The 12,272-nt window shown below is 39.0% G+C and overlaps 2 protein-coding genes across 4 annotated transcripts in view; one reads left to right on the top strand and one right to left on the bottom strand.

The window, feature by feature from the left end:
* mafk (v-maf avian musculoaponeurotic fibrosarcoma oncogene homolog K) overlaps positions 1-3,695 on the bottom strand; it is a 28,890-nt gene extending 25,195 nt beyond the window's left edge. The window contains exons 1-2 of the mRNA XM_012969919.3: positions 3,556-3,695; positions 946-992 (exon numbers count right to left, since the gene is read on the bottom strand). The gene's annotated coding sequence lies outside the window, so the exon portion shown is untranslated. The remainder of the gene's footprint in view (positions 1-945; positions 993-3,555) is intronic.
* Positions 3,696-3,750: 55 nt separating this feature from the next.
* The window catches only part of ints1 (integrator complex subunit 1), a 40,822-nt gene continuing 32,300 nt past the window's right edge, over positions 3,751-12,272 (top strand). For 2 of the 3 annotated variants that reach the window (XR_001171874.3, XM_002942040.5), the window contains exons 1-8: positions 3,803-3,916; positions 4,141-4,225; positions 6,856-7,146; positions 8,283-8,479; positions 8,693-8,830; positions 9,228-9,387; positions 9,872-9,977; positions 10,495-10,681. Coding sequence is in view for 2 of the 3 variants with exons in the window: in XM_002942040.5 (XP_002942086.3) it covers positions 4,168-4,225; positions 6,856-7,146; positions 8,283-8,479; positions 8,693-8,830; positions 9,228-9,387; positions 9,872-9,977; positions 10,495-10,681 (1,137 nt within the window). In the remaining variant the exon portion in view is untranslated. Of the gene's footprint in view, positions 3,917-4,140; positions 4,226-6,855; positions 7,147-8,282; positions 8,480-8,692; positions 8,831-9,227; positions 9,388-9,871; positions 9,978-10,494; positions 10,682-12,272 lie in introns of all 3 variants that reach the window. The other variant, XM_012970933.3, reaches the window with a different exon arrangement.

The following is a 12,272-nucleotide window of genomic DNA, read 5'->3' as shown; positions in this document are numbered from 1 at the left end:
ATTAAATCAACTGCTTTAAAGGAAATGTCAACCCCAAAATGAAAGAAAACATAATTTCAAGAAACTTTCCAATGTGAATTTATTGAAAAATGTGCTTTAAAAGTTATTTGTAAATGTAATTGCTATTGAAAAGCACCATTTGCTGAACTCCTGGTTGTTACTTTTTAAACAATGTTGCAAATGTCTGTCCTCCAGCAAGACAGGTCTGTCACTCTGCTGCCTTGTGTTACATTGTTTCAAATACCAAAACTACCAGGGCAGAGACTAGAAAAGGGCTGGCAAACACTACTTCTAACAGAATTATATATACAAATAATTAAAAAAAAAAAAAAACATTGCAAATTTGTAATGAATGTATATTACAAAGTTGGTTAGAATTATGTTTTCTTTTGTTAGGCAAAAAAGTTTGGGTTGATTTGTGGTTTAACTTAAGGGCCAACTGCTCACACCAAAGAACATGCTAAGTAGTGTTACTTCCCTTTCCTGGGAATTAAGGTAAAAAGTAAAAAAAAAGTAATAATACCTGTCAATTTGGAGTTAGGTGTTCCCAATTATATTGCAATGCTCAGGACACACAGGATAGGATCAAATATTTTGGGACAGTAGTATGCCCTTCCTCAAGTGATAACTCACCATAAAGATCCCAACCACTTAAATACCAAACAGAGTAGTTACAACTAATGGAGTATACACATGTTGCCATGTATCTTTAAGACATCATATAATTCATAAACATAATCAAAATCAGATACTCATAAAGTCCAAAGTGCAATCCATGTAATAGTCCAATATATTCTCCAAAACAAAGTGCATAAGTCCATGTGTATTTTGCTATTTATAATATTCATCTTTGCCCAGAACAAGTATACAAAATTAACACTTCAATTACAATATATCCTTGAGGTGTCAATAACCATAGTTCGTATATGAGTGTAATATACTTACTGACTAGAGAATAAACATTTTCTTACTTTTATCTATACTCTTCTCCACTGTAAAACAAAAAGATGTGTTAGTTTACAGAAAACTCATGTAGTCAGTTGCTTTGTTTAAACCTTTTAAACCTCCATATCCAGAGGTATTCCCTTTGTAAAAGGTTTTGTTCCAAATGATTTAACTTAATGGAGACATCCTCCAGCCAACACAATTGTTGATAGCATTCTGCCCAAACATGAATAGAAGTCTTCATCTGATTTGTGCAATAGCTGGAACATTTGGATTGCCACCTGGTCACATTGAGGACCATGCTGTCTTGCCATTTAGGTTGTGCCCCCCCCCCCCCTCCCCTCCCCAGCTTTTATAGAACAAGGACTGGCTGCACTGTTGGCTGGAGGTAGTCATTGTTCAAGTACAGCTGGAAGGCCACCATCTGATATATTCTATTAGATAGTGGCAAGATAGCATGAAGGGATATGCTATTGGATAATGGAAAAAACTGTTTTGAAATGTAAACAGGAGGCCATCCAGCAAAAGCAAAACTGCTTAACTCTTCCTTAGTCCAAAACCTTCTAGCTACTGCCTAGCAGAAAACTTTTACATTGATGAGCCCTCTCAGTTGGACACAGGCATTAGTGACTGCAGGAAGGGATGTTGGTACTTCAAATAATGTGCTATGACTAAATAGATATGGGTTCCAGTAGCTCTTAACTGTCAAATATATTTTACTTAAATTAATGTACTCATTCAGTAGAAAGATTCATATAAGATTTCTTAAGATCACTTTTATGGCATACTTGAGAAGCCCTATACATAACAAGCTGGTCTTTATTAAAAAAGATAACAGTATGTAGCGGATAGAGGGGAGGGGTTTATTTATACAGAGGCTTCTCATTGGACTGCTGGTTTGACACTGCTCCTTGAGATGAGGAAACATTATGTGGCTTTAGTTTCACATTCAAATTTTACCCTGTTTAAAGAAATATCAAAAAACATAAATATTTCCTAATAAAAGGAATAGGCTAAAAGTATGGTAATGGAAACAGTCTAGAAAATGGAAAGATACTGCCCCTTTAAGAAATAAATGAACATTCCCCGGGTCGAGTAAAAGGAAATTTTACAGGTACTGTTGTCAACTGTTAGCAACTTTTTATATTTCTTATTATTAATATGAAGAGCTAATGGGAAATTAAAATCTTCTGTGACTGTCAGCACTGGTCTTCTCCCTAAATTGTGAAAAAGTGGCCCTAGTTTGCAGAAAAAAAACACTGGGACCCTCTAATGCCAGACTAAAATAAAAGTTTAAAATTACTTTGGGCAGTTTTCACTATCTTCTTCTAAATCTGTCATTTTTCTCTAAATTGTAAAAAAAAATGTCCCCAGTTATCACAAAAACTGGGACCCTCAGACACCAGAGCAGAAAAAGACCTGGGACACTTAGGGCAGTGTGGTACAGGAGGATGAAGAAGCATACACGGACTCAGTCACCCAAAAAAAATTCCTGCACAGGAAGCCAAATCGATTAGTGCACTGCAGTAGCTGAGATCTAACTGTAGGGGGCTGATTTACTAACCCACAAATCCGAATTGGAGAAATTCTGTTTGGAAAACGAACATTTTGCGACTTAGCATGATTTTGGAAGCCTCCCATAGGACTCAATGGCACTCTGCAGCTCCAACCTGGCCCAAGGAAAGTCTTCCATAGGGCTCAATGGCACTCTGCAGCTCCAACCTGGCCCAAGGAAAGTCTCCCATAGGGCTCAATGGCACTCTGCAGCTCCAACCCGGCCCAAGGAAAGCCTCCCATAGGGCTCAATGGCACTCTGCAGCTCCAACCTGGCCCAAGGAAAGTCTCCCATAGGGCTCAATGGCACTCTGCAGCTCCAACGCGGCCCAAGGAAAGTCTCCCATAGGGCTCAATGGCACTCTGCAGCTCCAACCTGGCCCAAGGAAAGCCTCCCATAGGTCTCAATGACACTCTGCAGCTCCAACCCGGCCCAAGGAAAGTCTCCCATAGGGCTCAATGGTACTCTGCAGCTCCAACCCGGCCCAAGGAAAGTCTCCGATAGGGCTCAATGACACTTTGCAGCTCCAACCCGGCCCAAGGAAAGTCTCCCATAGGGCTCAATGGCACTCTGCAGCTCCAACCTGGCCCAAGGAAAGTCTCTCATAGGACTCAATGGCACTCTGCAGCTCCAACCTGGCCCAAGGAAAGTCTCCCATAGGGCTCAATGGCACTCTGCAGCTCCAACCCGGCCCAAGGAAAGTCTCCCATAGGGCTCAATGGCACTCTGCAGCTCCATCCCGGCCCAAGGAAAGCCTCCCATAGGGCTCAATGGCACTCTGCAGCTCCAACCTGGCCCAAGAAAAGTCACCATACTGAAGCTTGAATGAATCCGAAACTTTCGTACTCGGCGCGAAAGCTACTACGAAAAAGTCGCAACATTTTGCGAAACATTCGGAATGGCTACGAAAAAGTCGCGACAATTTCCGAAAAAAAACGCGAAATACCGATCATTACGAAAAAACCGCATTCGGACCGTTCGTGGATTAGTAAATGTGCCCCTAGGTGTCTAATCCCATCGCATTTAGAGAACCATTGTTTACACAAAACTTTTACCTTTACAGCCAGTTTTAACAAAGATACATTTATGGCAAAGGTGTTGTTGAAAACCAGGAAAAAAATTAACTTTTTTTTTGTTTCCTGCCATATTTCCTTATTTCCCTTAACTTATGCTAGTGTGCCACTAATACTACACAGCTATCCTATCTTTCTTCACTCCCTCCTACCGCAACGTGCTGCGTCACTACGCTTACGTACGTGTGGTCGTGGCGTCACTTCTCGCGAGAAGAGATTTGTGGGCTCTGGTCTAGCTCTGTGTTAGCTCTGGGTTAGTTGACCGGCAGCAGTCTGGGAGCTGGATGTTTGAACTGCGATGCGGCATTGCGGGCTGTGTTAAAAAAAGCAAAGCTGCTGGGCGGTATGCATAGTCCCATTAAGTTATGAGGGAGTGCTGGTATTTGTAGTCCATAGCAGCTGTAGAGTTACCCGCTGGAACTGCATGGTTTAATGCTTTGTAAACCAGCAAATTTCTGCTTAGTTCCATTCTGCCTAGTTACTGTCACAGATTGGCTTGCTTATTGCTTTTAAGTAATAATGAGCCATTAAACATAAATTGATCTATTCCCCTTCTCTTCCTCTCAGACTGGTATTCTTTATACTAAAGACAAGATGAATCGCCCCAAAACAGCTGCTGTACGACGGCCCAGTGCCGCTGCCAAATCCTCAGGTATGTCTCCTTGTCATTCTTTAACACATTTGCCATCATTTGCTGTCACTACTGTTTTATGTGTAGTTCACATGGAATATACATAATTAGACATAATTGCTGTATATGTTGTTATATGTATATATATTCTCCTAGGTAGGTATGTGACTCAGTACCAATTTAAAGAGATAGTCATCCCTATAAAAAGAGCATCTTTGCTTCATTGTTAAAGAGTTAATTCATCTTTAACTTGTAAAATGTCGTAGACAGCAATATTCTAAAGTATTTTGCAGCTGGTCTTTTTTTGTATTTTTTTAAGCAGTTCTCCAGCTTGGAATTTCACCAGCAGTCTGGTTGCTATGGTTTAGTGTACCATAGCAGTGGTGTGAATGAGAGACTGGAAGATGATGGGAAAGGGCCTGAATGAATACTAAAAAGTAACAATAACAATAAAACTGTAGCCTAGCAGAGAAGTTTTTTTTTGGCAGCTAGGGACAGTGACCCCCTTTAAGAAATAAAATTAAGACCAAATGAAAAGTTGCTAAGGACGGGACATTGTATAACATACTAAAAGTTAAGTGAAAGCTGAACTGCCCTCTTTAAAGGAACAGTAACACCAAAAAATGTATATATTTCAAAGAAATGAAACTATAATGTACTACTGCCTTGCACTGGTAAAAGTTTTGTGTTTGCTTCAGAAACATTACTAGAGTTTATATAAACCCTGCTGTGTAGCCATGGGGGCAGCCATTCAAAAGAAGAAAAGGCACAGGTTATATAGCAGCTAACAGATAAACCCTGTAGAATACAATGGTGTCTTATCTGTTATTTGCTATGTAACCTGTGCCTTTTCTCCTTTTTTCCAGCTTGAATGGCTGCCCCCATGGCTACACAGCAGCTTATTTATTTAAACTATAGTAGTGTTCCTGAAGCAAACACCCGAGTTTTACCATTGCAGGGCAACAGCACATTATATTTCAATTACTTTAAAACACTTTCATTTTTTGGTGTTACAATGTTTAGCTTGGAGCTGTATCTGCATAATTACATCTTTCCCTACCAGTAAATGTATTGCCCATAAAGCTCAGACTCATGCATACCTGTGTTTACATGTGTCAGTAGTTATTGCATGTGCTCGTATATAAATTTTGGAGTGCTCACATCCCTTGACTAGTAGTAGTAGTTCAAGTGGTTAAGTTACACCAAGGATGTAGTGTACTTTGACTTGGTGTAAGTGGAAACTTGCCCAGTTGTACAGTTACAAGTATTGAAACTTGTATTGTTTACTTTCATGTAAACACTACAGTATTGAATCCTCTGTGCATACACTGTTTATATTAGGGCTTCTCTATTAGTGAGTTGGGACTCAAAGTGGTACTTATACTGTTTAGGGTGGGTCACAATGATCCTCCAAATATAGTGACATTACTGCCTACAATATAGAATAAGAATTGAAATAGCTTTTCCAAAATTTGTTTTATAAACCTAATTCACTGACTGGGTACAGGTTAGCAATTGGTGATCTATATAAAGACAAGTCAGGAAAAAGCAAATCATGCTTTACAAAGAGGGTGCTGCATGGATGAGCTGTGCAGGAACTGTCCATTTTAATGTAGTTTCTGTATTGTTTCACAGCAATCTGCTTGTAAGCCTATTGTCAATATATAAAGTTATATGCAGTAGATATAAAACCAGTGGAAAAGTTGCACTATAACATTAACATCTTTGTTGCAGTGCTACAGTGTATAATTATGTTGAAAACACTTTGGGAATGTTGAGTGAATGCTACCCTTGCTACCCTTGCTATAGGCTGTGTGATGATACCTATAAAAAAGTGTGGCGTTGTTCTGTCACTTACTATGGAAACTACTAAAATTAAGAAACTTATATAAAATTATGATATTATATAATTCTAATTACATAACATCTTGTATCTAAGCTATAGTAGGGTTACATTTCAATTAAATTCTGTGATGTGCACAGGATTCTTGTGTGTGTATGTATATACATACACCAGAAATCCTGTGTATAACGAGCGTGCATATCACAGATTTTAATTGAAATTTAGCACTACTATAGCTTAGATATAAGATGTAATGTATCAGAATAATAACTACTGCGTGTCAGTGAAGAATTTACTTGACTGAGCAATCCCTGTATGACAGACCCATGACCTGCCTTAGGATGTGGCTGCCAGTAGACGGAATGAACGTTACACCATGACCAGTATAGAATCTCTCTAAACAGGCTATGCAAACATAAGAGCAAAATGAAAACAAAGAACATTGTTCCTGTTACAATTTTATATGCACAGTTCCGTATTTAGTTCATTCTGATTGGTCACTTCCCTTATGAAGATGGCTTATACCAATGTGGGCAATAAAAACTCGTGCACTGCTGGCTCCTTGCAAGGGGATTGTGATACAAGGAGTTGTGATACTAGCCAAGCAGCAAGAGGGAAAAAGGAAGCATACAACAATACTTTGGTATTGTAAAGCTGAAATCTTTTCTGAAAACAAGGCTGCTATAGGGTTCTAATTATTGTATAATTAATTTTTGTAATTAAACTTGTTGTTTTTTCATGCAAAAGTAATTAAAAAAAGAAACAAGTACAAAGAGACAAACTATGCTTTTCTCTCTCAATGTTGCAGGGCATCCTCCTCCAGGGGATTTTATTGCCTTGGGATCCAAAGGCCAAAACACAGATTCAAAGGCATCATCCAACCTCCTGAAGCCAGCTGCTTCTGGACTGAGTTCTGAACGGAAGCGCGAGGCCACCACTACTTTAGCCAGCACATCTGCACTGACTGGCCTCACTAAGCGCCCCAAGCTCTCATCCACTCCCCCACTGAGTGCCTTGGGAAAGCTGGCAGATGCTGCAGTGGCAGAGAAAAGAGCCATTTCTCCATCAATAAAGGAGCCATCTGTTGTTCCTATCGAAGGTGCCAGTTAAAATGTTTGCAGTACAATTTGTTCTTTGTTTGTTTGGGACTAGAAATCGCATTGCAGCCCCATAAGCAGCTCTTTACATTCCAAATTCCTATTTATTTTTCTGATTCATATTTCCGTGCACTGGGAGCCCTTCCAGAATTTCTAGTAATAGAGGTCTGTTTTGACAAAATGTGTCACAGTTGTGCTACAAATGTGTTTGTCTCTAACCTGAAATTCTACAGTCATTGCTTTGAAAACAGTGCTTTTATATTATTACACTTATGGTAAATGTTATTTTATAAAAAATAAAAAAAAAATGTTGGCTATAAAGGCACACATCTCATAGCTTCCCCGGTCTGCTTGTTGAAAGTTTTTGTGATAGTGGTTAGACCACTGTGGTTGGCTATCCTGTCACTGATGTTAAGAGATTACTAAGGAGAAACTTTTATTTAACAAAGTAGGAGGGGTGCAGATACCTCTTTGCATCTATATGACCAAAATGTATTTCCTATAATATGGAAGCATGTAGTACACTAACTAGTGCAGATATGTTACTTCTATGTTAGGTTTGCTGGACTGACCAAGAAAATATAATATGATGATGTGCAGCGTCTTAATGCTTGACATCCGTGCAGTGAGCAGTTCCTTGGAGAGTTGCACATTTTTTACTAGTTGGCATTGTTGTCCTTTAATAAATATATATGGAGAAATAAAATCTGTGTGTTTACAATAAGCTTAAGGGCAAGGGCGCACGCTTCAAAAAAAAATCTTCTAGTTGTACCTGCACCCGCAAGCATTGAATCTGGCCAGGTGCAGGCACATGCAGCCAATATCCAACAACAAATACGAGACTCTGAGTTTATTGGCGGATGTCAGCTGCATGTGCACAATGGTGGATTGAGTGCTTCCAGGTGCAGGCACAATATTTAAGCATAGGGGCAGATTGACAGCCTGCGCTTATCTGGAGAAATGTGGCAATTGTTTTTTTCTGTATAGGAACCCTTGGGTACCCTAGGCTGGGGTACCCTGTGACTTATAGAAAATACAGCCCCGGTAATAGGGATGTTGAACCTTTGCACTGGAACTGTCCATCTGTGCTGTAGATTATTCAAAATCCACTCTCACTCATATCTATCTCTTTTCTTAGTTCCTCCTGCATCATTGTTGGATGATATTGACGCTTCTGAATCAGATGGAAATGATGATCGCATTGAAGGTGTCCTTTGCGGAGCAGTGAAACAGCTTAAAATGAACCGGGCCAAACCAGATCCAACGCTCTACTTAAGTTTAATGTATCTGGCAAAAATGAAACCTAACATATTTGCAACAGAGGGTGTAATAGAGGTGACATAATGTCTTTGTTTTTTTTATAGATTAGTAAAATATTCTAATGAAAACATTTTGAAAAAGAAAATCCTTTGATTTATACACATTATTATGTCTATAGTTGCAGTTGTTGGCTGTATAATTTACAAATGATTCTTTTAGTAAAATTATTTTGAGCATGGAATGTCATGCAAGCCTTTTATTAATGTATGTATGTATGTTCTGTTTCAGGCCTTATGCAGCCTGCTTCGAAGGGATGCCACAATAAACTTCAAAGCTAAAGGAAACAGCCTGGTGTCTGTCTTAGCCTGTAACCTGCTCATGGCAGCTTATGAGGAAGATGAGAACTGGCCAGAGATTTTTGTGAAGGTAGGGATTACTCCTAATTACATATTAGGAAATAATCAAAATACACTTGTTTTTTGCACTGACAATAATCTTTCTGCCCTTGGATGAGGGAAACTCTTGTTATAATGCCACAGATTTCTGTTTTGGGGTGAGTAGCAGGTCAGGTTGGGATTTTGAGTAGCAGGTCTGAGCACCTTAAAAAGTAGGTTACGGTTATGCCTGGTTAGACTGAGGCAAGCTTCTACTGTCTCTGCCCAAAAGGCCCTATGTCTCAGATTTTTAATATTTAAAAATATCCAGCTTCTCACTGCAGCCTGGATGGTTGTATGTGCATGGGAGCTGTTGACAGACATCCAGGCTCTTGTCCATTCTTAGTTAAGGCATTCATTTTCTGTGTCTTGGATTTTTTTACTTTCAGGTGTATATTGAAGATTCCCTAGGGGAGAGGATTTGGGTTGACAGTCAACACTGTAAGACATTTGTTGACAATATTCAAACTGCATTTTGCACAAAAATGCCCCCAAAGAGCATGGTATTGCATAGCGAGACTGGGCGTACTGCTGGAGACCTCAGTGCTGGTAAGATCCCTCTACTTCTTTTGCAGTGAAAGCAATCGCAATTGATGCTCAGGTATTTTGATAAATTGTATCAGGCAACTAAATTACACACTGTACTGGACTTATAAAGATGGCACATATACACCCTTAATGGACTGTTTCATAAAAATAATTTTTTGTAAACCTAAATAGTGCAACTTTATGTTAGTTTTTTTTTTTTGTTTCCTATTTTAAACTTCTGCTCTGTAAAGTCTTTTCTTGCCTGATTTTTTAAGTTGCTACTATGAATCTACAGAATACACTCACAGTATTCTTGCTTCCCTTTACTATAGACATTCTTATTCAGTCTTTTCTTCAGAACAGCAGATTATTAAAATGCCTTGTATGTCCTAGCTTTAGCCTGAGGCTCAACTAGTCAAGGTAGTCATTCTGTTGAGAAAGAAAATATGGTATTACGTTGCTTTCTTAAATTGCAAAGATGTCTCCTGTGTGATTATATATTCAGGCAATAGTCCTCACCCATCTATGCCAGATGAAGAAGACAGCCAGTCTGAACTGTTGATTGCTGAAGAAAAACTTAGCCCTGAAGATGAGGGCCAGGTCATGCCAAGGTATTTTTAGATGTTATTCTATTGAATTTAGGACATTACTAGTGGGTATCCAATTCCATTGAGTTAAAAAAAAAATTAACAGACTTATCAACATTCTGCTTTTAGTGGTTTTACATGTTAACTAAAAAAAATCCGAATTGCAAAAAGCATGAATGAATTAAAATTCAGTCAGAAAGTGAAAATAACGCAAAATATGTTGAATATTTTTGGAAGAATTTTCATGCACGAGAAAAAACCTTGAAAACCTCTAAAACCGCAAATTAAATAAAGATTGTTATAGTTTGCCTAGGCCAGCTCCCAATGATTTCTACATGACCTCAACAGCTAGATGGTGTAGGTTTATCTATTTTTTTGTGTGTGTTTTTTGCATAATAAATCACAAATGTTTAATGTTATTAGTATAATCTATGATGTTTAATGCTAAAACCACAATTCCTGAAAAAGAAAAAAATATGAATGTTAGTAAATGGGCCCTTTGGTGTAAATGATATGTGTATTTATATATTGCCTCCTCAAGGTATGATGAATTGGCAGAGAGTGTGGAAGAGTATGCCTTAGATATGCTTAGAGACCAGCTCAACCGTCGGCAGCCAATGGACAATGTCTCTAGAAATCTCCTACGTTTACTTACTGCTACATGTGGGTATAAGGAGGTGCGAATGATGGCAGTACAGCGGTTGGAAATGTGGCTGCAGAACCCTAAGGTAATATACTAGTCAAGCCATAAGCATGGCTACTGTGGTATATTATGGGTTAGTGTGCAATTTGCAGTTTACTGTTGTCTTTCATTTATGGTTATTGTTGCATATTCTCTCCCCCACCCCCCCTAGTTGTCTACTTCTTAAAACCACCTTTGGCTGCAAGTCTTTTGGGGTAGGTGCATAACAGCTTTGCACACTGTGGAAAAATGTCCAAGAGGGCAAATACTTATGCAAGTACAGGTATAGGACCCGTTATCCAGAATGCTCGGGACCAAGGGTATTCCGGATAACGGGTCTTTCCGTAATTTGGATCTCCATACCTTAAGTCTACTAAAAAATCAATAAAGCATTAATTAAACCCAATAGGATTGTTTTGCACCCAATAAGGATTATTTATATCTTAGTTGGGATCAATTACATGGTACTGTTTTATTACTACAGAGAAAAAGGGAATTAGTTTTAAAATTCTGAATTATTTCATTAACATGGAGTCTATGGGAGACGGGCTTTCCATAATTCGGAGCTTTCTGGATAATGGGTTTCCGGATAAGGGATCCCATACCTGTATATGGAAAATTTTCTTGTCTGACTCCTGGATCTTGAAGAGAAATTAATCCTAAATTTGCCCCCAGAGCTCCATTATTTATTATTATTTTGGCGATTGTTTTGATGCAGTTTTTTTCTTTTATGATAAGTGGTTTGGGGTCTAACGAAGAAATGATTTTAGGACATGTAAACCCTTCATTTCCCTACCATGTATAAGGTTTGGACATGTCTCCTCCACCCAAACTGCATCATTAGCACTGCATATATGCTCTCCCTTCACTAGCACCTTCACTAGCATCATATTTTCCTTAAACAAATAGCAGCTTTTACCTGGCAGCCATTTCCCTCTGACACATAAATATGTTTCTCATGTCAAATCATCTTTTTCTTGGCTGCTAGACTGAAAGGCATGTATAGCAACCTGAGTTGAGAAGAACTGAGCATGCTCAGTAGCCAACATCCACAGCAAATTCCTAAGGGGGGGGGCAAGTGGGTTAGAGCAGGAGAAGGAATTCTAAGAGATCAAAGGGATACTGCAGATTTACTATTACCCTTTTAACAGCCAGATTGGCAGCTATTTAAATATTTCAATAATTACACTTTTTGTCAGTGGTTTACATGTCCTTTAATGGGTACCCAACTGTATTCCCAAATAGACTGAACACCAGGGCCCTATTAAGAATCTGAACATCAGTGCAGCTGTACTCCTCTATTATTGAAGTTTGAGTATTTTTTTGTATTTTTGTAGCATTCTTGTGTTTTCAGGCAGTTGAAAATTTCACTACAAGTTTTAAGGAATAAGTCTAACGACACAAGGGGCTGATTCTCTGCCTTCATGGACTGGGTGCAGCCATACAAAGTGGAATTGGATGCAAAACTGCTTGCATATGCAGTTTTGTGCTGAATTCTGCTTAGTGTGGCTGCACCCAGCCCAACGCAATGGCTTCGGCTATAGCCACAACAAACAGATTTTTCAAGCATGGGGGGCGGATTCTTGGCCTGCTGTATAGCGGCTTCCTTTATTCGCATCAACTGGAGGCTCCCTCTG

This window comes from Xenopus tropicalis, chromosome 9 (genome assembly GCF_000004195.4).
Source record: "Xenopus tropicalis strain Nigerian chromosome 9, UCB_Xtro_10.0, whole genome shotgun sequence".
In the NCBI taxonomy this organism is placed as follows: Eukaryota; Metazoa; Chordata; class Amphibia; order Anura; family Pipidae; genus Xenopus; species Xenopus tropicalis.
This window is presented reverse-complemented; position numbering and strand designations above follow the sequence as displayed.